General features: G+C 57.6%; 2 protein-coding genes across 11 annotated transcripts in view; one reads left to right on the plus strand and one right to left on the minus strand.

Moving 5' to 3' along the window:
* FAM168A (family with sequence similarity 168 member A) overlaps positions 1 to 5,742 on the plus strand; it is a 177,446-nt gene extending 171,704 nt beyond the window's left edge. For both annotated transcript variants that reach the window (XM_045555508.1, XM_045555509.1), the window contains one exon: positions 1 to 5,742. The gene's annotated coding sequence lies outside the window, so the exon portion shown is untranslated.
* Positions 5,664 to 25,193, minus strand: part of RELT (RELT TNF receptor) — a 23,288-nt gene continuing 3,758 nt past the window's right edge. For 2 of the 9 annotated variants that reach the window (XR_006736201.1, XR_006736204.1), the window contains exons 2-14: positions 16,999 to 17,069; positions 15,449 to 15,523; positions 15,152 to 15,318; positions 14,850 to 14,929; positions 13,896 to 14,153; positions 12,472 to 12,552; positions 12,093 to 12,174; positions 11,684 to 11,941; positions 11,030 to 11,228; positions 10,292 to 10,894; positions 9,176 to 9,311; positions 7,002 to 7,745; positions 5,664 to 5,916 (exon numbers count right to left, since the gene is read on the minus strand). Coding sequence is in view for 1 of the 9 variants with exons in the window: in XM_045555506.1 (XP_045411462.1) it covers positions 10,847 to 10,894; positions 11,030 to 11,228; positions 11,684 to 11,941; positions 12,093 to 12,174; positions 12,472 to 12,552; positions 13,896 to 14,153; positions 14,850 to 14,929; positions 15,152 to 15,318; positions 15,449 to 15,523; positions 16,999 to 17,043 (1,293 nt within the window). In the remaining 8 variants the exon portion in view is untranslated. The other 7 variants (XR_006736208.1, XR_006736207.1, XR_006736205.1 and 4 more) reach the window with 7 other exon arrangements.

The raw sequence follows: 25,193 nt of genomic DNA on the forward strand, positions 1-25,193 counted from the left end.
ATCTGGAGTCACACATTGTATGCAACTACTCAAGTCTTACACCGGTGCTGGAGCAGTTCCCTAGCAGCACCACCTCTATTTGCAAGAAAAGACAACGGAAGTGCAAGGGTCACTTTATGCATCTTTAATGGTTTTAGTTTTTATTTTTTGGTTTTTGTAAAAGCTGCTTTTTCTAATCTCCTGCCTCTCCCCCACCTCTCTTAGCCGCTGCCCTTCTAGCTCTATCCCCTCCTCCTACCTGACCAGGCCACGGTCCTCTCTGCTCTTCTTTTCTTCTGTAAGCATCCTGTCCCCGGGGATCCCCGTCTCGTGGCACGCAGAGAGTGGGGTTTATTGCAGTGGTTCAGCTGAAATCTCAGTTTTATATGAAGAACATAAACAGATGTGGCCCTCAGTCTAGGGTGGGAACTCAGAGCTGTTGAGCAGGCCACATCTCTAGGGAATTGTTCTTTTTTTGTTTTTTCTTAAGCAAGATTAATTCAGGACATTACCATGTCCTGACACAAATGAAACGTCTTCTGAAAACCATCGCAACAGACCAAGAACAAAACCACCTGATTATGTAGGAGTGGCATTAGCAGCTTAACACCCCAGGCTGAGAACCTGGGGAAACCAGAGTCTTTCTTTGGGAGAATTTGGGGGATGGAGGGAGGGCACTGTTGGGAAGGAGAGGGAAGAGGAGAGGTGCTTGCCTGACAGCTTTGGTTTGAAATAAGGTTTGGGCCCAGATTGTCTGGGCCTGGACCTTCTGATTTGCACAGTGATGTTAACTGACCTGGCACTTCCCCAAAAGGTGATTTTTGACCTCAGACCTGCCAAGCAGCTGCAGTGTGCTGGGACCCAGCATCCTGAGGCCTTGGAAGGCCAGGTGCCCTGTGTAATCCAGACCTTGGCCTCCGAACTGTCATGAACCCACTCTGATAAGGAGCTTTCTCCTGATTAGAGTGGGAATCTAGGGCATTTCTCTCCCTTTCCCTTCTGCCCTTCCCAGTGCCAAGGCTCACCCGTCTGTAGGGCTGGCAGGCAGGCCAAGCTCTTGGTTACCTTGTGCCACTCATGGCCAAAGTGAAGGAACCACATTCCAGGTGGGTGCTGGCGGCTCTGAAGGTCAAGATAGTGAAGGAAAAGCAATAGCAATAAACATTTCATAGACTCATGGAACTGAAGGGACCTTAGCAATCATCTCATCCATTCCCCTATTTGACAGATGAGGAAACTGAGGCCCAGAGAAGAGGAAAAGAGTTCCCCAGACCTCGCAGTAAATTAGCATTAAATGCAGCCTTCCTACCTAGTGGCATGTTGCCTACAAAAATTTACCTAGGAATGGATTGGCTTGGTTTTGTAAAAATTAGGTCAGCAGCGCCCACACCTGGTGAGCTCTGGAACAGTCTCTGGGCTCTTGTTTCTGCTCTTTTCCTCCACGGACTCCAAAGGCGGGGGTTGAAGACTGGGCAGAGGCCACATGGGGGCAAATGGCAGGAACAGAAATTGCAAATGAAGAAATAGCATTTGGAAATTCTGTGAAGACATCTGGAACTTTCGTCCTGTGCCTGACTTCACCTCTAGGAAATGAAGCAGGTGGGCTGGCCGAAAAGGAGAGGCCATGCTTTTCGGGCAGTAGCGCCTCATCCTGAGAGGAGAGGAAGAGAAGGAGGAGAGTGGGAGTCACCAGGAAAGGAGGACGAGGATGAGGCTCAGGAGACATAGGCTCGTCTGGGAGAAGAGGGACCCCTGGGACAAGGAGGCCCCTGCTAGTCTCAGCCAGGAGCCTGGATTGCCCAGCACTACCCTCCTGCACCCAGCACCTGGCTGGGCCAGCAGCCCCTCTGGGCATAGGGCAGGAATATTTTACTATACAAAATGGGATCACTGACAACATTTGGGACTTTTAAATAACTATTTTCATTTTAAATTCATGCAAACTTGGATATACCCTTCCCCCTGCCTCCCATGTCTCCCTAAACAAGGAAAAGTATCAGGAAGCCCTTGGGCTGGAAGGACCTCAGAAGCTCTCTAGCTGCTCCCAGGAGGGCAAAGCCCATCAGCATCCTTGTCGCAGAGCCAGGAGTTTGGGGCCCACCTTCCTGGGCTTCCAGGGAACTTCAGGACCAGTAAGAAAAAATCCTACTGCTCTAAATCATCTGTTCTGGGGTGCTGATGAGGTTTCATTTTAAAACCACAAAGTTTTCCAGTGTTAATCCATTTTTGCAAATGCCTCCCACCCTCTTTGGTTTTGTAAAGGTGGGTGAAGGTTGTTCTAGATCATGTCATGCGTGTTTGAAAAATGCCAAAATAATAATAATGATAATAGGAAACCTTTGCATTTGTCAGGTGCATCATAGATTTCAAAGCACTTCACAGCTTTTAATTTACAGGCCCTGAGAGAGACAGGGTCAGAGTTATTACACCCGAGTGACAAATGAGGAAACAGCTTACAGAAGGAAAGGGAACAGACCACAGCAGAATACTGGTCTCCTGCCAGGCTTCCCCGAATCCTGCTGCCTCCAGGTGGGCTGGGGTAGAATCACAGAGAGGAAGAAAGAAAAGAAGGAGACCGAGGAATGACCTTGTAACTTTTGTTCTTTCTACACCATTAAGTAAAATTAACATCTGGACCTCACAGTTCATAGAGCAGTTTCAAATATATCATCTGTTTTAACCCTGTGAAATAGAGATTATTCCTCCCATTTGACCCGCGAGGAAACCGAGGCTCAGAAAAGTGTCTTGCTAATAAGTGACAGAGCTACTTTAATTCTAGGCTTTCACCTCTTTCCCCGCCAGTCTGACCTCACATAGGCTCATGTACTGAAGCATCTGTGCTCTGCGCCCTGTCTTACCCTGTGTAATTCAAGAGCAAAGGGAGGTCTCAAGGTGGAAATAAGGCACGGACAGGCTGTGGTCTGGGAGAGCCCAGGCCCAGCACCCCTTTTCAGCATGAGCACGAGCCCCAGTTCAGCTGGCCTCACCCTCTTGCTTTGATGGAGATCCACAAGCCTGGCCAAGCTTGGTGAGTCACTGCAAAGGGACAGAGCCCAGCAGAGCAGGGGCAGTCGGGTGTCTTTGGTAGGATGAGCACAGCTTTTGGTAAGGTCACAGGTGTCTGGTGGAAGGTGCCATAGGTATTATCCAAAGATTCTGGATGTCCCAGTGGTCAAGCTGGACAGAAGATCAGAGCTGGGAGGGCCCTCTCATTGTAGGAAGGCAAGCAAGCCAGAGAGGACAAGGGATGTGTCTGTGTGACATAGTGAACTCTAGCACTGGCACCAGCATGCAAACCCCTATCTCATTCCCACTGCCTCTCCCCAGGTGCAACACCGTGGTGGCCAGTGTCAGGGGTACAGGTGGTTCCAGTCACCAGCCAACCCTCTTGGCTTCCCCCACTTCTACCTTACTCCCCCTCCTCACCAGCCTGGGACCCAGGAATTTTGAGTCTAGAAGGTAGATTGCCCCCAGGCAGTGAAAGCCTGAAATATAATCTTTTGCCACGTTTTGAAAAAAATACATATTTAATTTCTTCCCCATGAGATAGAACAGTTGCCGTTCCTTCTCTTCCTTTCCTGGCAATGACCCTAAAGTGCATATCCCCTTCCCTGAATATTCAGCAGGAACACACACACCTCTCCAGAGCTTTTTTGATGTGCAAGGTACTCTGACATGGATTGCCAAAATCCAGATTTTATAGATGCAAAAACTAAGGCTCAGAAGGCTTAAGAGACTTGCCAAGGTCACACAGCTAAGGGAAAGAGCCAAATTTTAACTCTTCAAATCTGCTCTTTCTGCTGCCACCTGCTGGGTCTCTGAGTGGCAAGCATGAAGGGAGGGGCTGCCTGTCTGTCCCCAAACAGAAGACTGTATGGAGACCTGGGAAGCTCAGTCCTCTTAGCTGAGCAGACTTTTATGAATTATTGCTTTAGACGGGGCCTGTGGGGACCCAGAGGCAAATCCCGCTGGCAGCACAGGGAGAATGAGAATTTGCAACAAAAGGCTTAACTTGGACAAAACACTTTGGGGTCATGTTGCCCAGGATGCTCAGGACATGTTCAAGGGCAGATGAGGCATCTTTCTGTTGAAGACCCATGTCCCTGGGAAGCCCATGCATCCCGGCTTTCTGACCCCTGAGAATCTGCCCACTGCCCAGATCCAGTGAGTTGGCACTTCCAGGGGACCCAGTGTAGCCCTGAATAGCCAAAAGCATATGGACTAAAGCCCCTGGACTTGCTTTTCCCACGGGTGAGAACTGGGACCTAGAGACTCTGAGCCTGTAGGCTCCGTGCATACTAATGCTTACCCCTGGCCACCCAAATTGTTCCAAATTTGAGGTATCCCACTCCCAGAGATCTAGGGTACTTCTTTGGAGGGCTTGCTTTGTTCTGAATGGCTTTGAGAAATAAATCATATGGAGCATAAAAGTAGGACAGGCCCCTTGGTCACTAAGTTCTAGCATCCTCATTGTGCAGACAGGACTCATCCAGGGTTCTGGTGACGCACTGCATGTCAGATTCCTCAGCCCTGCCCTGGGCCCTGTGGTCTTCATCACAGCATTCTGGCTGGACCGGTCATTTCTGTATCACCACGGCATTCCTCCTCAGCTGCAGCTGAGTGAAGTATGTGGAAGCTCTGTCCTCTCATCCCACTGGTGAGCAGCCCCAGCTGCTTGCCAAGCTTGAGAATCAGGGGCAGGTTGTGTAGTGGATGGGGCAGGTGGAAAGCAGGCTTCCTGTCACTGTGCAGCCCCCAGGGCCAGACCCCCACTCACAGTGGAGGAACCCTGCCTGGCTAACTGGTCAGATTCCACACCTGAGCCTCTGAGCGCTCAGGCTCCCATGGGCATGCCAGGCTGGCTGCAGGGTTTGTCCTTAACTTGTCCATGTCCCCCTCTCCTAGAAAACTCCTTGTTTTTGAAATTAGGCATTACATGGTTCCAGGGCCCAGCCTTCAAAATTCCTGGCAGGCCAACTTCAACATTCCACGGCCAACCTTGTCTGAGCCAGACTTGGGTCCCACTCCCTCAATTTCTCCAGTGGGTATTTTCTATCTTGCATGCTGTTGAGTCCAACCCAAAGGCCAACCGACTGGCTGCCACAAAGCCAGAAAGGGACCCGACAGCACTTGCTTCCTTATGGCTGCATCGATAGTCCTGGCTATCCTTGCTGTGGCAGTGAGGCCCTGTTCCCATTCCAGCCCGACAGGGGGGATTTTCCTTCCTGAAGAGAACCGATATAACAGCTCTGCAGATAAGTACCAGCCCACAGGAATCAAATGGGTGAAATCAGCTTTGGGCCTGACCCCAGCAAGACCAGCATCTCCAGGCTCCAGCCTTCTTCCTCAGGCCTAAGAGAGTCAGGGAAAGGGTGGGACTGGCCAAGAAACCTCCTGGGGTCAGCCAGACTGTCTGGATCTTTGGTGTAACTCAAGCTCCTCCTTACCCACGGGTAGGTAAGGCCAGGCCTCTAGCAACATGGAGTTGTCTGTACTGATCATTAAGGGCCCGAGGGCCTGTCCCCATCCTGACTTCAAGGCATCTGCATCCCTGTTTCATATCACATGACAGAGAAACCTGTTCTCATAGCATGTAACATCCCTGTGAAGAGAGCGTTGTATATGATTTTGTATTTTTTAATTCATTTTAATCTACAGGTTGGAATCTAATTTTTAAATTTTATTGGAACTCACATTTTAAAAAGAAATAAACATTTAAAATAATAATAATAATAATAATAAACCTTTGACCGGTGTCTTCCACGTAGTTTAATCAAAGATTTATAGGTGTTTCCAAAACACAGCCTGGAGGGTAAAGATTGGAAAGCCCCAGGGCCTCGCTTGTGCGTATGACGTGTAAATCTGGTTTTGTTTTGTTGTTCTGGATTCTTTTGGGTTTTCGTTTCGTTTTGTTTTGAAGATCAGATAGTGATCACTCTGAAAGATTGAAGCCAAGAATTTGTAACTATGATATTTACTGTAAGCTGTAGAACATTCAATAACTATTAAAAAAAAAAAGTTTCCAAAAAAAAAAAAAAATGTCCAGGTGACCAGACTGAGTGGTTTTTGGGGAAGGGAGCAGAAGACCACACTCTGGGCCGGTGAGTCCCCTGGGCTTCTCAGGTTCTAATCAAGACAAACCTGTGCCGCATCTCATCGCAGATGCAGCAGGGGCCTGCCCTCGGGGTCTCTCAGGTGATGGGGAGCTATGAAGTGGCACCTTTAGCACCTGGACTCAGTTGTATGACACTGAGCCCAGCGAGGCCATTAAGAGCTCACATCTGGTGAGCTGTCGGTGCAATAAAGCTGACATCTGTTGAGTGCCTGCTGTGTGGCTGGCACACGCTACTCACTAGTTCCTGTAATCCTCACAAGTCTGTAAGCCCAGCAGTTAGCCCCATCTTAGCCGGGGTGGGGCAGCTAAGGAGGGTGAGTACCTTGGCCAAGGGTGCAGAGCTGGTGAGGGGCAGAGTTGGAACTCGCCCTTGGTCTGGCTCCGTAGCCCAGGCAAGTAAGCCCCATGTTCTGCCCATCTCAGAGGAAGCAAAGCCTGAGCTTTCTTAAAGGGTGGATTTATCAGAAACCAAGGGGGACAGTTAAGGGAGGCCATGTGGTCTCCACCCAAACAACCATCAAGTGCTGTCAGTTCTGCCTCCTAAACTTCTGAATCTCTTCTCCCCCCGCCCCCTCGCCGCCCCCGGGCAAAGCCACTGCCCTAGTCCAGGCTTGGGCTTCTCTCCTGCGTTATCCGTCCAGCATTCCTTCCTGGGCCTGGCCCCTACACTCCATGCTCCATGTGCCCATAGCCACACCGCCAAGAATTCAACCTCCTCAACTGGAGAGAAAACAGGCCGAAAGAGGCCAAGTAACTTGGCTCACACTGCAGCTGGAATTAAAACTCAGGACTCCTTACTCTCCGTGGCTTCCCTCCAAACCTCTCCCCTGCCTCTGCCCAGCCTTCCCTCCTGTCCTTGACCCAAACCCAACATGAAACCCACCCACTGCGGGGGAGGAGAGGGTACCTCTGGCCACAGGCATTGCTGGGGCTGTGTCACAGCAGTCAGTTTCTCCGGTGCCAGCCTCTCCCAGAGGCTCCAGGTCACAGTGACAGGGCTGAGGGCCGGGAACAGATGGAGAGGTGGAGCCTTGGGCCCCAGCCCCCACCATTCTGGCCCTTGGGGTGGAGGGTGAGTGGCGTGAGAGGTAAGCTCAGAACACCCCCTCAGTGGCCAGCCCAAGCCCCACCCTGACCCCAGCTCCCACTTCTGCCAGTGGCCTGGACCTATCTTGAGCTCAAGAGCTGACAGGGCTGCAGGGACAGGACAAGCCAGGAAAGCTTCCAGGTGAGGGTGTGAGCCCTCAAGACCAAGGACGTCAGACACACCCCGACGTGATACCTCAGCTCTTCATCCCACTCTTTTTGGAGCTGGCCTCAACACCCCGAAGGACAGGTGAAGAAACTGAAGCCAGGGCCATACCTTTCTCACCTTTCAGCAGGCAGAAAATTGGGGTGGGGGGACAGTGGTTACTGTGATGGAGGTGTTCACACCTGGCCCGGGAAGCCTGGACCCGCCTCGGTCTCCACCCTGGCTCGCATCTATATGGCTTCTCCCAAGGAGGGCACGCAGGTGGGGAAGAGGGCATCTGGGGGCCGCAGGCCAGCCTTCCCTGGGGAAGGAGGCTGAGGCCTGAGAGTCTGTCCCCGTGTGGTGATGTGCCACCCAAGTCCTGGGTGAAGTGGGTGGTTTGGCTGGCTGAGGGTCAGCCTAGTTGGAGAAGCCAAACCCTGAGATGCAGCTGAACAGCTGGCAAATGGGGACCCCAAGTGCGTGTGACAGCCCGAGGGAATACTTCCTTGGGAGCACTGGGGATGCCTGCTAGTCCCCTACAATTGACACCCTGTCCCAGACTTTGGCAACCTTTGCTGTTGCAGAAAATTCCTTTTGATGCCCAGCCTCCCTATCTCCTTCCTCTCTCCTAGTGCAGCCAAAACCTTGTCTCCTGTGTCCTCAGAGGTGCCCGTATCCTTCTCATGGCCACCTGAGAAGACCCAGAGAGAAGCCTGTGCCCTAGGTACCCAGGGAGAAGCTGGGAGAGGTTGGATCCCAAAGCACATCTGCCCCAGGGCAGGGGTTTTCTCTGTAGCTGCTAGGCCAGGCCCCACCTTGGCTCCTGCCAGGAGAAAGGCCCCTGCTCTCTGCAAAGCCAGCCCTCCTGCAGCCCCAACACGGCCGGGCCACGCGCTGCCTCCCCAGGTTCCGTCGGGTCACTTTCTAGTTCTTCATCCTCTCTGTGAGATGGCCATTAGCATTTAAATATGTTCCCCTCTTCCATCTTTAAACAAATACCAAACACCAGTAAAACACCAAATTAACTAAAAACCAGTCCCTCCCCAGAACCTAAGGCCCCGCCAGCCACGGCATGGCATAGTCGGGCTTCTGCAGGGAGCAATCCACCTGGACCTTGCCCTGCTCTCACCACTGCCTTGAGATGATGCCCACCAAGTGCCTATGTCCACGCACCAGGGCGTGCAGGCCCGGCTTTGCAGCCCTCCCTGCTCCCACACCCTCCCCTGGCTGCAAGGACACTGCCCTCTCCTGGTTTACTGCCACCTCCCTGGCAGTGCTCTCTGCCCTGCCCTGGAGCAGCCCAAGATCTGCCCTGGGCCCTTCCCCAGGGTGTGCTCCCTCCAGGCCCAGTGCCCACCTGAGTCCTTGCAGATATTCTTGCCAGCCAAGTCTGTCTCTTCAGAGCTCCAGGCCTTCACATCCAGATGCCTCAGGACATCCACCAGGGCTGTCAGAGGTGCCGGGGCTGCTCCTCCTGTTGCCCCACCAGCTGGGCCTAATCCTTGACCCACAAGCCTATTACCAACCCCTGGCAGCTCTGTCCTAGGACTCTGTTGGACCCATCTGTCTCTCCACCTCTTGCCTGGGTGGCTGCAGCAGCTTGCTCGGGTACCCCTACTCCCGTTGCTCCTCTGCCCTCCACACTGTGACCAAGAGGGAGCTGACAAATCCTGCTCCCTGCCTCCCCCCGAATGCTTTGGAGGCTCCCTGACATCCTTGGCATAAGGCCTGTGTGCCCACCCTCTGCAGTTTGTCCTGTTTGTTGGTGGGTGGCCTTTGCACATGCTGCTCCCTCTCCTGGAACACACTCCCCCCTCCCGCCCTCTCCAGCCCCCTGCCGTCCTCACCGCCTCTCGCCTCCCAGGCTCCACACGGCGCTGCCACTAGAACTGCACTGTCCGGTGGGGCGGCTGCTGGCCACATGTGGCTGGTGAGCCCTTGAAATACGCTAGTTCATATCGAGATGTGTAAAGCACATACCAGCTTTCAAAGCAAAGAAAAATAGCCCATTTGTAATTTTTATATTGATTTTATATTGGAATGAAAATATTTTGGATATACTGGGTTAAAAATATATTATTAATATTAAAATTAAGTTCATCTGTTTCTTATTACTTTTTGAAACGTAATTAGACAATTTTAAGTCACATATGTGGCTCACACTCTATTTCTGCTGGACAGCCCTCACCCCAGGGCCTTCGGTGAGAACCAGAGGCGAAGGGCCTCCTCCGGGCCCCGCTTCCCTGCCGCCGAGGAGCTGGCGGGCAGGGACAGGCTGGCCAGCACACGCCACACAGCAGGGCCTGAGCGGTCTGTGTTGAACAGACAGACAGCTGGGAAAGGGGCACAGAGAAAGGAAGCTCCTCTTGACGGTACTTTCCCACTTTTTATTACTCAACAAACGGATGGGGATGGAGAGGCAAGGATAGGGCCACAGCAAATTGCAATAAATAAGAGAAATGGGGACGGGCGGCGGCCCGCGCCTACACGGCCCCACATAAATAACCAAGTTGCTGAGCCGGAGCGGAGGGTGGGGCTGGGCCTGACAGTCGCCTGTGGTGCCCAGACACGCTGGCACCACAGGACACGGAAGCCACTGAGGCCAGAGGCTTGCTCCAGCCCAACACTCCTCTCCCCGAAGCTCCTGAGATCTTGCCGGGTGGCTGGGCAGGCCGGGGCTCTGCGCCACAGCCCTGCCCGGGTCAAGACTGTTTTTTCAATTTCATTAAAAACAGCGGGGTGGGGCAGGCACATGCATTAAGCCCCGTCTGTGGGCAGAGCCATGGATGGACAGCCCCGAAGGGGCCTTGAAGGCAGAGGCCCTGGGAGCAGCAACAGTGGGGCCAGGTAAAGCTACTACCGGGAGTGGTGGCAGAGTCCAGCTCCCCCGCCCCCCACAGCCCAGCCCAGACCCTGCAAGGAGCCGGAGAGGCCCTGGGTGCTGAGACGTCATCTCCTCTCACCTCACAGTCAGAAACACCAGGACCCAGCAATGGCCGGGAGCGTGCCCAAGGTCAGAACCCAGGACAACTCAGCCTCCCAGCGCAGGGCTTCTGTTGCCCTTCCCTTTACAAGACCTGCCAGAAGAGGAGGGGGAGGCGCATCTGCTCCAGGGCCTGTACAGGGACAGAGGAGTGGCTAATTACCAAGGGAGGGGGCCAGGCGCGCCAGACACAGGCCCCTGCCTCCCACCAAGCCTAGCCCCCGGCGGTACAGGGAATCCCGTGGGCTCCTAGATCTGGCCAGTGCAGGCACGGGGTCGGGAGCATCCTGCAGGCGAGGAGCCGAGGCAGCAGGGACGGGGACGGGGCTCTCAATCTGCTCCTGCACGCGGCGCTCGCCGACCCGCCTTGCTCCTCACTGGGGCGGACGGTCCCACCTCCAGGCCGTGGCCTTCACTGTTTCTTCTGCTGAGCCATCGCATCTTGGTCCTCACAGTCCCGCTGCGGCTCTACCTCCTCCAGGAAGCCGCCAGAACCTCCCGGGGCAGGCTGCAGTGCTCTCAGCCCAGGCAGCCCTCAGATGACCAGGTTGCTCTCACTTAGCCGGACCACATAGCGGTTCTCCTGGGGCACGGGGTCAGGGGTCAGACCTGAGTCAGCGGCTGGCTTCTGGGTTCCAGAGAAGTGGCCCCTACCTAGGGCCCCCTGCACATCCACCCCTGCCCTATCTTCGGTCAGATCCCTCCCCCAAGCCCTCACCTCGGCTTTGTTCTCTGTCGGGGGCTTCAGCCACTTCGCATGGCTTCCGCCACTTCCTAGCAGTGCCCGCTGCTCAGCGGGTAGGCCAGGTCGTGGGGAGTCAGGGAGGTCGTCCTCCGAGGGCCCAGCCTCTGTGATGGCCTTCACCTCAGACACCACAGAACTTGTCCGCTGCTCGGGAATTCGAGCCACACGGAACCTGTGAGGAGAAGTGGTGCGATCGATCCCATTAGAGGAGGAATCCCTGGTGTAGACAGGGCAGCACCTGCCCAGGGTCACAGAGCCAGTTCATGGATCAAAACCGGAGCCTCCTGACACCTGAGCCCTTCCCAGCTCCCACCCACAGACAAGGGCTTGACTCCACCGCTGTTTGTACCCAGCCCCCACCCGCCGCAACTCCAGGTTGCACGTAGACAGGCCCCTGGCCTGAGAGGCCCCAGGTGCCATGGGGCCAAGACCCCGCCCTGGGGACCCTAGGGCTGCACATGAGACACAGCATAGCTGGGAAGTCCTGACTTCCCTCTGGCCACCCCCACTGCCCAGAGAGGCCCAATAAGGGCAGGGCCACCACTAAGCAGGGTGGTTAGGGCTCAACCTACGGCCCTGCCCTGCCCCCCCAGGCTGTCTCCCTGACCCTGTCTGTGCCCACCTCACCTGCCCACAGACAAGATGGTGATCTCGCCCTGGCGTCCTGCCTTGGCCCCGGCCTTGGGAGCCCTGGCTGGATTGGGCAGGAGGCTAGGAGCAGGAGAGGTGGCAGCTGCAGCCTCAGGGGACAGCAGCACCTCTGGCCACTTCTTCTGGCTACAACGGGAGCAGCAGGGGCCAGAGAGTGAGGCCAGGCCCTGCACGGTGTGGAGGTGGTGGCGATGTGGGCAGATGTGGGGCATGCTGGGGCGCGCCGGTGGCAGCCTGCAGGAGGGCACAGGTGGGGGAGCAGTCAGGAGGGCAGGCCAGGAGGGGCCGGGGGACATGAGGAGGAACAGACGCAAGTGGTGAGCCCCCAGGAGGCAGGCTGACTATCTGCAGGTTCTGGCCCGCTCTCTCCCACCGGCCCGCTCACCTGGGCACAGGCTGGTGGCCCGTCTGCACCAGCTGCTTGCTGTGGTACTCTTTCAGCAGCTCCTCCAGGGCCGCGGCGTTCTCTGTGAGCAGCTGCAGTCAGAACCTGGCTCTGGCGACACAGGGCAGCCCTCCCACCCCCTGCCCCAGCAGAGAACCCACTACCTACCCACTGCCCTTCCCCGGCCTGGGCTGGGCCTTCCCCTCCCCCCTTTGTCAGGGGAGAACAGGAAGCCAAGAGGCAGCACTGCTGGGCCAGAGCGTGCCAGGCGGGGCTGACCATCCCAGGGCACGACTCTGACCCCCGCAGCTGCCTCACAGGCTCTCGGAGGAGACCCTCCTCTCCTGGGCATTGGGATGGGGTCAGACCTTCCCCTCACCTTTCTTTTCTGTGATCAGGCGCACCAGGACCCCGATGGTGTCCTCGTTGGCATCCTCGGCCCGGTAGGCAGGGTTGATTCCTGGGGAAGAGAAGAGAAGGACTATGATCCTGCAGAAGAGGGGGGACTCCAGGCTCCCACACTTATGCCAGGATCAGCCGGCAGAGGGCACCCCCGGCCTTCCTAAGAGTCACAGCAGAGCCCGTGCGTATGTGCTTGGGTGACAGAAGTCTCCCAGAGCCCTGCACCTGCGGGATCAGATGAGGCCCATTGTCTCCTTTACTGTTTCCTGCACCCAGAAGCCCCAGGTGCTTAGAGGTTTCAGAACCACCTGAACTCCATAGTCCCCACAGAGTGCATGTATAGAGGGAGGCGGGGTGGGGGGGGTCAGCCTCTTCCAGGCCTGCTCTGTCCCCTTCTCAGCCTCAGGCGGCTGTGGGTCACCTGCCTGCCCAGAACTCCCAATACCTATAGCAAACTCTGCCATTCTAGGCCCACCACCTCCCTGCACACCACCCTGTCTATGTAACTATTTAACTGAGGGCCCCTGGTCAGCTTTGGACCTGAACCTCTAGGGCGTGAGAATTGACCACTGTGATCAATCCTGAGCCCAGCAACAACAGAGCTCCCAGGACTTGCCACCCAGGCAGCAGCCAGCACTTAAAGGAAGTCACCAGGCTGGGAAAACAAGTGCGGTCTCAGGCAAAATGGCCCTGAGCCGCCACCTTCCTTCCTGCCTGCCTGCCCAAAGCTCCTGTCCCCTTCCTGCCTCCTCCAGACTTCAGTGTCAGGAGTTGGAAGGGACTCTGGCCAGCTGGGCAGCTTGGGGTACTGGCATGGGAGATGCTATTTTACTCTTGACTTGGCCCAGGGCACATATGTGCATGTGGGAGCCCCTGCCTGTCAGGTGACAGTGGCGGGTGGAGAAGAGAGGGCCCAGCCCTGGGGTCGGGGTGGTAGAACATGCCTCTCTCACTGGTTCCAGGACTTGTTACTCAAACCACAGCCTGGAACTGAAATCTAAGCCCCTCGTGGTGCCCGCCCAGGACAGCTGCCCTGCCAGCCCGCATGACGCAGAGCGTTCTCCCACTCCAGGCCAGAGGTCAGAGGTCACCTTGAGTATCTCAAAGGCCGTCTGACCCTGAACCACATACACAACTGTGGCCCCAAGAACCCAGAACCCGCAGCTTGGCAGGGCCTCGCCCAGGGTGGGAATCCTGCTGAAGCCACTTGACTGGCTGCCCGGCCTCTGCTCCGCCCCTACTGCCACACCTCGGCCCCTCACCCTTCCTCCCACTTTGTCAGTCTGCAGCTGTCGCCTCCCGACTAGCCCTTGCAGGCCTCTCCCTGTCAGACCCCCACGGCCAGGGAGGTTCCTAGCACGTGCCCTTCGTCCTTCCCGCCCGGACCCCAGCCAGCCTCACCATTGCTGCCCCCGCCGGGGCCGGGCCCGACCTCCTTGTGAGCTGTGCAGTGGTAGCCCTTCCGCTTGAGGAGGTTGCACACCAGGATGCCCAGCAGCCCCATGAGGCAGAAGACAGGCACGATGGCGATGACCGCGTACTGCGCGGCTGTCTCCTCATGGCCGCCCGCCCGCGTGCTGTTCCCAGGCTGCTGCGTCTCACCACCGCCGCTGGCCCCTGCGGCCACCTCCACACCACGCCGGGCTCGCCGCCCCCATTCTGAGCGTCATGGAGGGTGGAGGCAAGACAGAGGCGAGAGAAACGCAGACACAGAGAGGCAGAGGCCCGGGGCCCGAGTTAGCGTGGAATGGGGAGGAACTGATGTGTCCTGGGGAGCCCACTCCCACCATATTGGAGAAGCAAAGGCCAAGTCGCCCCCCTGTTGTTCCCTTCTGGCCGTCTGATCAGTCAACCCAAACTGGGCCTCCTCAGGCCTCAGGACGGCCCCAACCTCTGAGGTCCGAGGGGTGAACAGATGGCACAGGGACACAGGATCCTGCCACCACCATGGCCTGGGACGTGAACTAGTTGCCCCAGGTGACTGGCTCTGCCGTGAGAGGAGGTGCGCATGTGCATGGATGTGAGTGTCTGTGTACATACGTGTGCTCATGCTCATCCGCATGGGTCTATTTGAGGGGATAAGGATAGGGGACTGGTCAGGAAGTGAGTCCCCCAGTCCCCAGTTGTGGCTGCCGCCTGCTGGATGGTCTCTGCCACCCAGGAGCAAGGTGGGCAGACTCAGCCAGTGGAGCGACTGACTGTGCCCTGCTGGACACCCTCCGGCTGCACACCCTTCCCTGGGCTGGGGCAAGGACCCCACTGCCCCCACAAGGACACTGCGGCAGCTCCTGGGCTTAAGCTTGGCTGCCCCCTCCCACGCACCCCCACCAGTCCTAGTCCCAGTCTGCCACTCACCGTCACAGCCGCGAGTACCAAGAGGTGCCCAGGAACATGGCTGACATGGAACTCGGGGGACCCCCCAAGGCCCAAACCACCTGCAGGGAGGGAAGATGTCACTGCGGGCTGGAAGTTTCCCCCAAAAAATCTCCCTAAGAGAGGCTGGGTTCCTTCCTACCAGGTACCCTGATTGGCCCTGCACCATCTCATTGCACAGCTGGATAGACTGAGGCCTGCTCAGGTTGGGGTGAGGCTAGGACCCCCGGATCCAAAGTCCTGGTCACCCAGCCATGAGCCCCAACCCCAGCCCCCTGGCTTACCCAGGCTGGCAGCCTCCACACAGTGTATCTTGAGTTGCCGTGCCCAGCTGGGCCTCCAGCCGCCTTCGAAGGCTGCAGCGGGCATGGGGCTGGCATGGGCTGGAGCCCCATGAGGCTGAGAAGGTGCCCGGGGGGCAGGACCTGCATAATGTGTCCTGCCCCTGGTCCTGTGGGAGGTAAAGGGTGAGAACAAGGCCAGGAGCTAAGGCTGAGGTCCCGGGGGAAGCCAGGCCTGGGACTCTGTCCCTGCCCCTCAGGAGTCTTCCCAGGACAGGGTAGATGGGCGGCAACACTCACCAGGTTGGGCTCCTCCCCAGGTGGGCACTGCCAAGGGGTTGTAGATGTTGGAGTGGCCAGAGACCAGGGCAGCAGCTGAAAGAACAGCAGACAGGAGCACGTTGAAAGAGGCAGAAAGTGCTGGGCGTGTGGTCTCTGGGGTCATCTACCCACTGTCTACTTCCTGAGGCCCTGGTGGCGGCGACCACTGACCACACAGGGCCACTCCACCCAGGCTTCAGGGAAACCCTTCTAACCTCAATCCCTCATGCTGCAAGGAAAACTTGCCCTGTCCCAGACCTGTTGCACTGCCAGTGCCTGGGTAGGGAGAGAACCACATCTACTCTGGAAAGTGCTAGAAAGCCCCAGACAGGGCCAGATCAGGATCGTCAAGCCCTAGGGTCTGTGAGTCACAGCCCTTTCAGTAACCAGATGACTACGACGAGGAAATGCTTCCGAATCTGAGGTCCGTGTTCCTGCTGCCTTGGTCCTCCACCTCCAACCCCATCACAGCTGCTCCTGTCATTAACCAGCCTCTGTTTATCTCCCTGGAGCCAAGTCTGCAGCTCGTGCTTCCTATTCCGGGCCCTGGGCTGAGTTTCCAGGACCACATCCTCCTCCTCGACCTCCCCAGCGACCTCCCCACGAGGCGAGGCCACCCCATTCACACCCGTGCACCCAACGAGGGCATGCCAAGGATCTATCCTCTCAGTGCACGTCCTCCAGCCCAACCACTGGGAGCTCCCTCTGCTTCCCATTCATAGGTATGGAAGTGTCTGCCCTGAATCCCTCCTCCAATTTGTCCCAAGCTTGGGGGGGCAGCAGGCACAGGGCGGAGCAGCTACCCTGGAGGTGGAATGTTACACAGAGGCTCTGCGGATGTTCTCAGGCCCCAGACCTGCTCCTGACCTGCTAAGGCTGCCAGGCCTCCCGCACAAGCAGCAAGCCTTGGAGGGGCCCGAGGCCAAGTCTTGCCCTCCCTGAGCTTCCAGCATCACAGGAGAAAGATGGCCCCAGAGCGGACTCCGAGGCGCTGCACGTCTGTAGTCCAGAGTCATCTGAGGCTCTGATTTCAGAACCTGGAATCGGGGGTCCCTAGACCAAAATGGATCTTGAACCCCAGCATCTAAGATGCTAAGGTTCTCAGGCTCCAAATTCCAGGCCTCTTCTGCCCAGTTTCCTCTAGGCCCCCTGCCCACCCTCCCTGCTGGGCTCGGTTTTCATGCCTCCCTACTGGCGGGCGTCTTAACCTCAACCATGCCTGCCTCTCCTATGAATGCCAGCGAGTCCGTCCTTCTTCTCCATCCCCCCACAGGCCTGGGTGGGCACGGTTTGGTGCCTTGAGTGGGGACAGCCATGGTCTCCACTCCTGGGTCACCATCTCATGCTGGGGGTGGGGTCCGAAGTTGCTTCCTAGGGTCTGACTGCTTCAGATTCTTCAAGCGCTGAGCAATGAAGCCCCACCCCAGCACTGGGCTCCGGAGCAGCATCTGCACCCCCCTTGCTGGGGGCTGGGGTGCAGGACTGAGGATTTGGCTTTCTGCCTTCCCCAGGGTCCCTTCCCAACTCACCACAAGCAGGCAGGACAGCGGCCAGCACAGTGGGCTCGGCTTCATCCTCAGGCCCCAGGGTGGTCGCCAGCCTACGGCAGATGGAGGGGAGACTCAGCTGGGCAGCAGGGACAGGCAGGCAGCTGGTGTCCCCTCAGCACCACTTTCAGGATGACAGGACTTGACAGTGTGAACTAAAATCAAATTTTAAGGCTCACCCCCCCCACCGGCTGACTGAATGGACCCCCTCATGACCAAAGGGATATCCCAAAACTAAATTGCCTGCCAGGAGGAGGGAGGTCAGACATGCCTCATCATGCTCCACCCCCTTCTTGGGGACATCCTTTGTAACTCATTAACAGGCCTAAGGGTATGCAAGATAAACCTGCAGGTCCTCAATTTACACATCAAATCTGTGTCTGGTGGCTTATCTCTGATAAACAGCTCCTTATGTTAAAACATTCCAAGCCTTTAGACAAAGCTTCCTGTCTTTAACCAATTACAAGCCAAAGAAATCTTTAAACCCACCTATAACCTGTAAGTCCCCCACCCTTGAGATGGCCCACCTTTTCAGGCCAAACCAAGGTATGCCTCCCACATATTGATTTATGACTTTACCTGCAACCCCTGTCTCCCTGAAATGTATAAAACCAAACTGTAACCCAGCCACAGCGAATCCACTTGCTCAAGGCTTCTTGGGAGTGGCTCAAATTTGGCTCAGAGTAAATTTCTTTGAAATTATTTTACAAAGTTTGGTCTTTTTTTCCCCATTGACAACAGGAAGTTAGCAAGGTGCTGCTGGGCAGGCAGAGCATGGGGTGGCTACCCCCCCTCCCCACCTAGGGGGTGGCCTCACAGGGCAGGGCAGGCTGAAGGGGCAGGCAGAGGGCTCTGCAGGCTGGGAGGCTTCCCAGAGGGGGAAGGGCTTCCTTCCCCTTCCTTAAACAGCCAGGTGTCCCCCAGCAAGGGAGCCTGGGAGGAAGGAAGTATGTGTCTCAGGGTCACAACACACCCCAGCCCCAGCCCCAGCCCCCCGTCCAGCCACAGCTCTCCAGGTTCCTGCCGCCCACTCCTTGCAGGTCACAAGCGCACCCTCACCTCTCGAGCTTATCTGCCGGACTCTTTTTTTTTTTTTTTGAGACAGGCGCTCTGTGGCCTGGGCTAGAGTACCGTGTGGCGTCAGCCTAGCTCACAGCAACCTCAAACTCCTGGGCTCAAGCGATACTCCTGCCTCAGGGACTACAGGCGCACACCACCATGCCTGGCTAATTTTTTCTATTTTTTGTAGAGACAGGGTCTCACTCTTGCTCAAGCTGGTCTCGAACTCCTGACCTCAAGCGATCTTCCCACCTTGGCCTCCCAGAGTGCTAGGATTACAGGCATGAGCCACCGCTCCCAGCCTTCTGCCTCACTCTTGCTGGTTCTGCTCCAAGAAAGGCCCTTTCCCTCACCCTTTGAAGCCAAAAGCAAAGACGTCTCTTTCCAGAAGCTTCTCTAGAAGGCTTCTCCAAGCTGGGTCTGGCTCCCATAGCTCCTGTGCATCCCTCCACCCCCACCCCATCTAGGTCTTGGTCCTTCCACACAGCCACCGGCCACACCTCCTCCAGGGGGCGCCAGGGCATGTCTGATTGCAACTCGTCCTGGGCAGACCTATCTATGGGGTAGGGCGGTCACAGCAGCCAGTGTTCAGCCTTTCGCCATCTCTCCAGCACCTACTGTGCGCCAGGCACTGCCCTCGGCACTAGGAAATAGGTATGAACACGACAGACAAGGTCCCTCTCCTCAGGGAGCACCATTCCAGGGCAGACCAACAGCAAACAGACAGAGAACGGTCCCCCCTGCCAGTGGTGGGAAGTGCCAAGAGCCAACATAAAGCAGGGTGTTTTATAAAGCACAGTGTGTGACATTTCAGAGAAGCCCCCAGGCCCAGGCCATGGCCTGGTCTGAAGAAGCCTCCATCCAGTATATAAGGCGGACACAGCAGGAAGAACTCGAGTTAGACAGCGGAAGGGACTGCAGCAGATTGAGGAAGTCCGCGATGTACTTCCAGGGGCCGGGCTTCAGGTGCAAGAGGGTGAAGGAAGCCGTGTTCCTCAGGTGTCAGCATAGGCCGCACTGTAGCCTCTGAAGCTCAAGGGCATATTCAGAGCCCCAACCATCGGCCTGGGCCCCCTGCAGGCTGAGGAGCCCCGGGCTGTCTTGACGCCAAGCCTAAGTACATTCCAGGTCACTCGGGAGCCCCTCTCCCTGTGGCAGTCTGGACTTCCCGCCTGGAAAAGGAGCCCAGGAAACCGATCTGCCCACCTGCCCTCATGGCCTGGCCAGGCACAGACCCGGGAGGGGCCGGGGTTTCGGTTACACCCAGGGGAGGGAGAGGGGGAGGGGCAGCGGTCACATCATCCTCGGGACTCTCCAGGTCACTGGCAGCCACTCTGTGCCCCAGGCAGCTCAGGGGAAAGCCAGGGACAGGAGAAGGCTGGGCCGCAGAGTAAAGTGAAGGCCACACCTGGGAGCTAACACCCAACAGATGGTACCCCTGGCCCACCTGTCCCTCCTCAAATTTGGCACAGGTCTTCCTTCCAATTTCTGCCCCAAGGTGTCCCTTCCCCCTGCCCAGGCTGAGCTCCCACCTCAAGCTGTCCCCTGTCCTTTAGAGAGCTAACCCACAGACCTGACCAAGAGCTCCAAGTCCCCGGGCTGTCCCCACAGCCTAGCCCCCAGCTCCCCACCATGTGCCCAGGCGGGCCTGGAGGGCTGGGGCAGGGGTGAAGAGTAAGAGACAAAACAGCCCCAGAAGAGACAGCCCCAGAACCACCCCCACCCCCGGTGGCACCTGTGGGTGACCTGAGCCCAGGGAGGCGGTGCAGCTGCTCATGGCAGGCGTGGAGCTGTATGATCTAGAGACTTCCAGGAGGAAAGTGAGCGTCCAAAGGCCCAGACTCAAAGCCAGCAAGGGCCCACTCAGGCACACTCAGACGCCCGCCACCTAGGGCCCCCGAGCCTTCTAATTACGCACCTTCTAATTACCCCAAACCGGCACTTACCCTAGTCTGGCTCCCTGGCCCCACACTCAGCTCAGACTCAGCCTCAGCTGGACCTGCCTAGTCAGGCAGAAAAGCCCCGTGCGCACTCGAGTACATGCGTGTACACACCTGCTGCTCAGGCCCCCCGCACCCCCTTCCCCACTGTGCCTCCATCGTCTAAGACGGAGCCCTGGAACCATAACCAAAAAGCAAGTTCACGTGGAAGCCCCTCGGCTGGGAGGGTGATCTGTGAAGGCTCCACCCCCACGTCCCCTTCATCCTGAAGGCTGGGCGGTCAGTGACCTCCCAAAGGCCAGGCTTCCTGGAGGGCAGTGGTCAGAGATGGGGAGACTGAGGCCCCAGGGCCTCCCCTCCAACTCCAGGTCCCCACTGAGGGCAGCCACGCCCCAGAGGGTTTTACCAGAGAAGGAAGTTAGTAGAGTCTACTCCTCCCCCAAATTTACTAGCCTGGGGCCCTGTCTCCACTGCCACCAACTCCCTGTGGGCCCTGGGCACCTCACTTCACCTTGCTGGGTCTCGGTTTCCTCATCTGCAAGATGGGGACGTTTATCTCCATGGCACAGCTGTCATGAAGTTTAAATGAGGTAATGAGCCTAAAGTAGGTCATGGGATTTCCTCCTCAACACCCCTTTCTTTTCCTCTGCACCTCTGGCGGAGGTCTGTGTTTCAGTGTTTGTTTGCTTACTTGTTTACTCCCCGCTGCCCCTCCAGACAGCAGTGAGGGCAGGACGTCTGTTTTATTCACCACAAGACTCGGCACCCAGCCCCCTGTCTGGAGCAGGAGGCCTCCTCTCAACAGGCTCACGAGGTTGGGAAGGGCTTCCTCAGACTCAGCCCTCCCAAAAAATGCCCAGACAATTAGAATGAGAAATTCCCTGGATAAAAGCCAACTAGCAAAGGCCACGACCAGGGCCCCAGGCTGAGGTGGAAGCCAGAGGTGGTGGAGCCCCAGGAGGTGCACCCTTGGAGGCCTCAGAGAAAGAGGAAGCTGTGTCCTGGGCCCAAGCCACAGGCAGCTTCCCCTTTCCCAGAAACGAAGCCCAGCGGGGTCACCCAGTCCCCTGCCACGCCCCTGCCCTCCCCAGCCAGGCCCTTCCCTCCATACACGTCCCAAGATCTCCCAGGGCCTGCACCCTCTCCCTGGCCTCCAGGCCAGCCGCCCACAGCCTGGGTGTCTTGACACAGACCTGGCCCTGGGCCAGCTCCCACCACCCTCAGGACGGCGTCCTGACGCACCCCTGCCAACCCCCAGACACATACGCCAGCCACTCGGAGCTTCTTTCTGTCCCTCCGACACACTGTACCTGCTGCTTCCTCTGCCCAGAAGCACCTCCCATCACTTGGCCAACACCTACTCTTCCTTCAGAGCTCAGCTCAAAATCACTTCCTCCTAGAAGCCCCCACCCGCCACCTCCACCTCCGCATTAACAGCCCTGCGCATGAAGACCCTACTTACCCAGCCTCTTCCCCACCAAGAGCTGTCCTCCACTCCCAGTGCCAAGTGCCATGGGGGAGAGGGCCCAGCTATGCCAGCGCAGGGGGGGCCCAAGAGCGGGCTGATGGTGAAGGAGCCCAGAGGCTGGGGTCAGGCAGGGGTGGGTCTGAGCCTGGATCTGAGCCCCTAGGCTGACTTGGGGTACAAACCATGGAGAACCATCGTGCTGTTCCTCACTGGCTCTGTGGCTGTGGACCCCCTGCAGAGGGAGGTGGTGAGGGTGAAATGAGGACTCACATCAAGTACTCAGCACAGGCCTGGCACGGAGTAAGCCCTCCAGTAAGCATTCACCACTCTTCACTGTGCCTCAGTTTCCCTACTGTAAACTGTGGAGGGGGAAGGGCACACACCTGACAGGGAGGTGTGCGGTATACACGAGATTCTCTTTTATATTTACGATCAGTGCTCCGCACAGGGCCTGCTCCACGGAGGGGCTGGATTAGCCATGGTGAGGATCCGTAGGTGGGAGGGTGGAGGAGATGAGAAGTCTGCGGGGTTGGTGGGCCGTGCCCAGGTCACATCAAGCCTCAGCCGAAAGCCAAGAAGCTTGTACTTCCCCAGGGCCTGTGGGAGCCACAAAGGGTTAAGCAGGGGAGGGAGAGGCATGGAACAGTCTGCGTCTCAGCGGGCTGGCTGCCGGGCTGCCTGCCAAGTGAGGCTGCACTGGGGGAGCCGGAGGTGGCGGCAGGTGCCCACCTGGAGCAGGGCGGATGGGGAGGCAGGTACTCTGCTTCCCAGCTAGTGGCTCCAGGGCCCGTGGACCTCCTCCCGGCCTCCAGAGGCTGGGGTTGCCTGGAAACACAGCTGGACATGGCTTTCCAGGAAGACAAAGGCTGCCCATCCATATAGAAATCCAGGTTAGCAAGGAACCCAGTGGTTCCCTGGCAACTGGGGCTGAAGTAGGGCACTGCTGGCTTCCCCTCCCCCACCTGTACAGGGAAGGGACCGACCCCAACCCAGTGTGGGCCAGGCCCTCATCCTGGGTCGCCTCCACTCCTCACAGGAGAGGTGAGCATTCCCATCTCACACCTGGGTAAACTGAGGTCAGGGGAGGTCATTTGTGGGGGTCACACAGCCAGTAAGTGGTGAAGCAGGAATGGAGCCCAGGACTATCTTATCTCTGCTTCCCTTCACCCTGCAGCCTAGCCCAGGGCTTGGCACCCAGGGACATCCTCAGGGTACCTGCCCAGCTGATGGTGGGGGCCAGGGAGCCAGCACACACAGTAGGTGGTTCAACTGAGGGTCTGTTACAAAGGACCCAGGTAGGCCCCGGGGGGAGGTGCTGGCCCCACCTGCAGTCCCTGGGGGCTCTGGGATTTACCTGCATTCATACCCATTTGCATATTATCCTGGTCTGTGCCAACTCTGGCAGGAAAGGGTGCTGGGAACTGAAAGAAGCAGGAAGACTGGGGAAGTCTGGGAATTCCCAGAGGGACAAAGAAGAGGTCCCCAAGTGCTGCTGCTGGGGCTGGGGGCCCAGAGATGCGCAGAGGCTGACAGGGGCCACTCAGTGAGAAGGGTACCCCTACTCGTGCCCCTCCCCCCAGCCTTAGGCAGCCAAGATCTTCCAGGCCACCCACCTGGGGTGAGTATTCCTCAGTGCCGGACTCCTAATCCTGCACCACCGAACAGCCAGGTAGCAGCTGCTCCCTGGGCCATCCTCAGCCCCCAGAGCTGGGCACGGTTCTGCCCCTCAGACCTCCTGGCTGCCACCAGGCCTGGGCTTCAGTGGATCAGGTGGATGCGGTGGGCAGGTGGGGCTGAGGGGGCTAATTGCCCCCTTGAGGCTAAGAAAAGGGCTGAGGTGGCCAAACCTGGCCCACCCGGCTCCTCCCCGTCTGGACACGGTACAGATGCAATCTCCTCCCCGATTCCCAGGCAAGTCTGGGGCCAGAGGAAGGGGTGTCTGGGACCAGACAGTCATCTCTGAGGCGGAGCTGGGGCTACCCAACACCCTCCCCACTAAGCACCTACTGCATGCACCATTTCCTCTCCAAGCTGGGTTTCACCGAACCTCTCAAGGACAGGGTTCCATGCTTCACAGTTGAGGAAACTGAGGCTCAGAGAAGCTAAGTGGTAACCTATAACTACTTGGTCTCAGAGAGACAATTACAATCAGGACTTGGCCCAGGTGCCCCCTCTTGCAGGAAACCTCCCCAGCCTTCCTGTCTGGGGGTCCCCTCTCCTCTCTGGGCCCCCTCAGCTATCAGTCTTTAGTCTCCCTCAACCCCTGCCCCTGCAGGAATGGGGGAGGCTCCTTGGGGTGGGAAGGAGGTGAGTGCACGCGCTGGGCACACAGTGAGGCTGTGCAGGGCAAGCATAGGTCCCTCCTCTGGAAGCCCGCCTTCCTTCTCTCTCTACCTTCCTTCTCCCTCCATGCAAACCTGCCTCTAATGGCTGTAGAGGTCCCCTCCATCCCCCTGTCTGTGCCAACTAGCCAGGGCACTCACTCGCTCCCAGCCACATGGGCAGTTTATTTATAGAGCTCTCATCTTTCCCAGGGTGGCCTAGGAAAGAACTCTGGCCTTCAAGGCCGACAGACCTGAGTTTGGATCCCAGTGACACTAGGGTCTTGCAAGTGTCTTCCCCTCTCTGGGCCTCAGTTTCCCTTTCTGTGCCTGGAGGGACTGATGATGACCCTCCGGTGTATGAAGCTGAGGATATGACAGCCTCAGGGGCCCTAATCCCAGGGCTGGGCACATAGTAGGGACACAGCATTGGCTCCTATCCTCTCTGACACCCCAGCAGCTGGGTGGAGCTGCCACCCAGGAGCACCAAGCCTAGGCCCAGGCACACACGGGCTCAGCACACAATGGGTGCTAGCTGTGCCCAGAGGCCACATCCCTGCACCCCCCAGTGGAGCTGCCACCCAGGAGCACCAAGCCTAGGCCCAGGCACACACGGGCTCAGCACACAATGGGTGCTAGCTGTGCCCAGAGGCCACATCCCTGCACCCCCCAATCCAGAGTGGACAGGGTCTGCTGGGTGATCTCAGGCAAAACCCCTCCCTCTCTGGTCTACCTTCTGCCCAACTGGCAGAAGGGCTGGCCCCACAATGGAGGGAGTCTGCTCTCGCCCAGCCAGGCCAGGTGCTGACCAGCCTGCCAACGCGTCCTTCTCCTGCTTCAGGTAGGCCAGCCTGGTCCTTCTCTGGAAACAGATGCAGAATTGTCAAATCACTCCCAACCCTCATCTTCAGCCTGGAGACCAGGCTGGGAGCTGGGCAAGAGCTAGAGTGCCAGACCCCAGCAGAGGCTCCCCCATAACAACTTGGGAAGGTGGGGTCCCCGTCAGTCCTGCTGTGAGGAGAGACTGAACCAGGGGTCTGGCACACAGCAGGGCCTGAGCAGGGACAGTTTCCTCCGCTGGCCCAGAATGAGGGCCTTGTCTGAGGAAGGCCATGGCAAGCACCAAAGCAGCCCCATACTCACAGGGAGCCCTTGAGTCTTTGCCCCTAACTCCCAGCACACATTCTGACTCAGGCCATGGCAAGCATCAGAGACCCTGGGTGCAAACCTCCCTGTGCCTCCCAGCACACAGGTGCTGGGATCCCGGGGTGGCTGCCCTTCCTCAGGAAGAGGCCTCGCCAGCAGATATGGCAGCAGGGGGGGGGCAGGCCACTGGCTGGGCTGGCCCTGCCCAGCATGTCCCACACCTGTGCCTGTTCCCCAAAGGGA

Source organism: Lemur catta, chromosome 7 (assembly GCF_020740605.2).
Source record: "Lemur catta isolate mLemCat1 chromosome 7, mLemCat1.pri, whole genome shotgun sequence".
NCBI lineage: Eukaryota > Metazoa > Chordata > Mammalia > Primates > Lemuridae > Lemur > Lemur catta.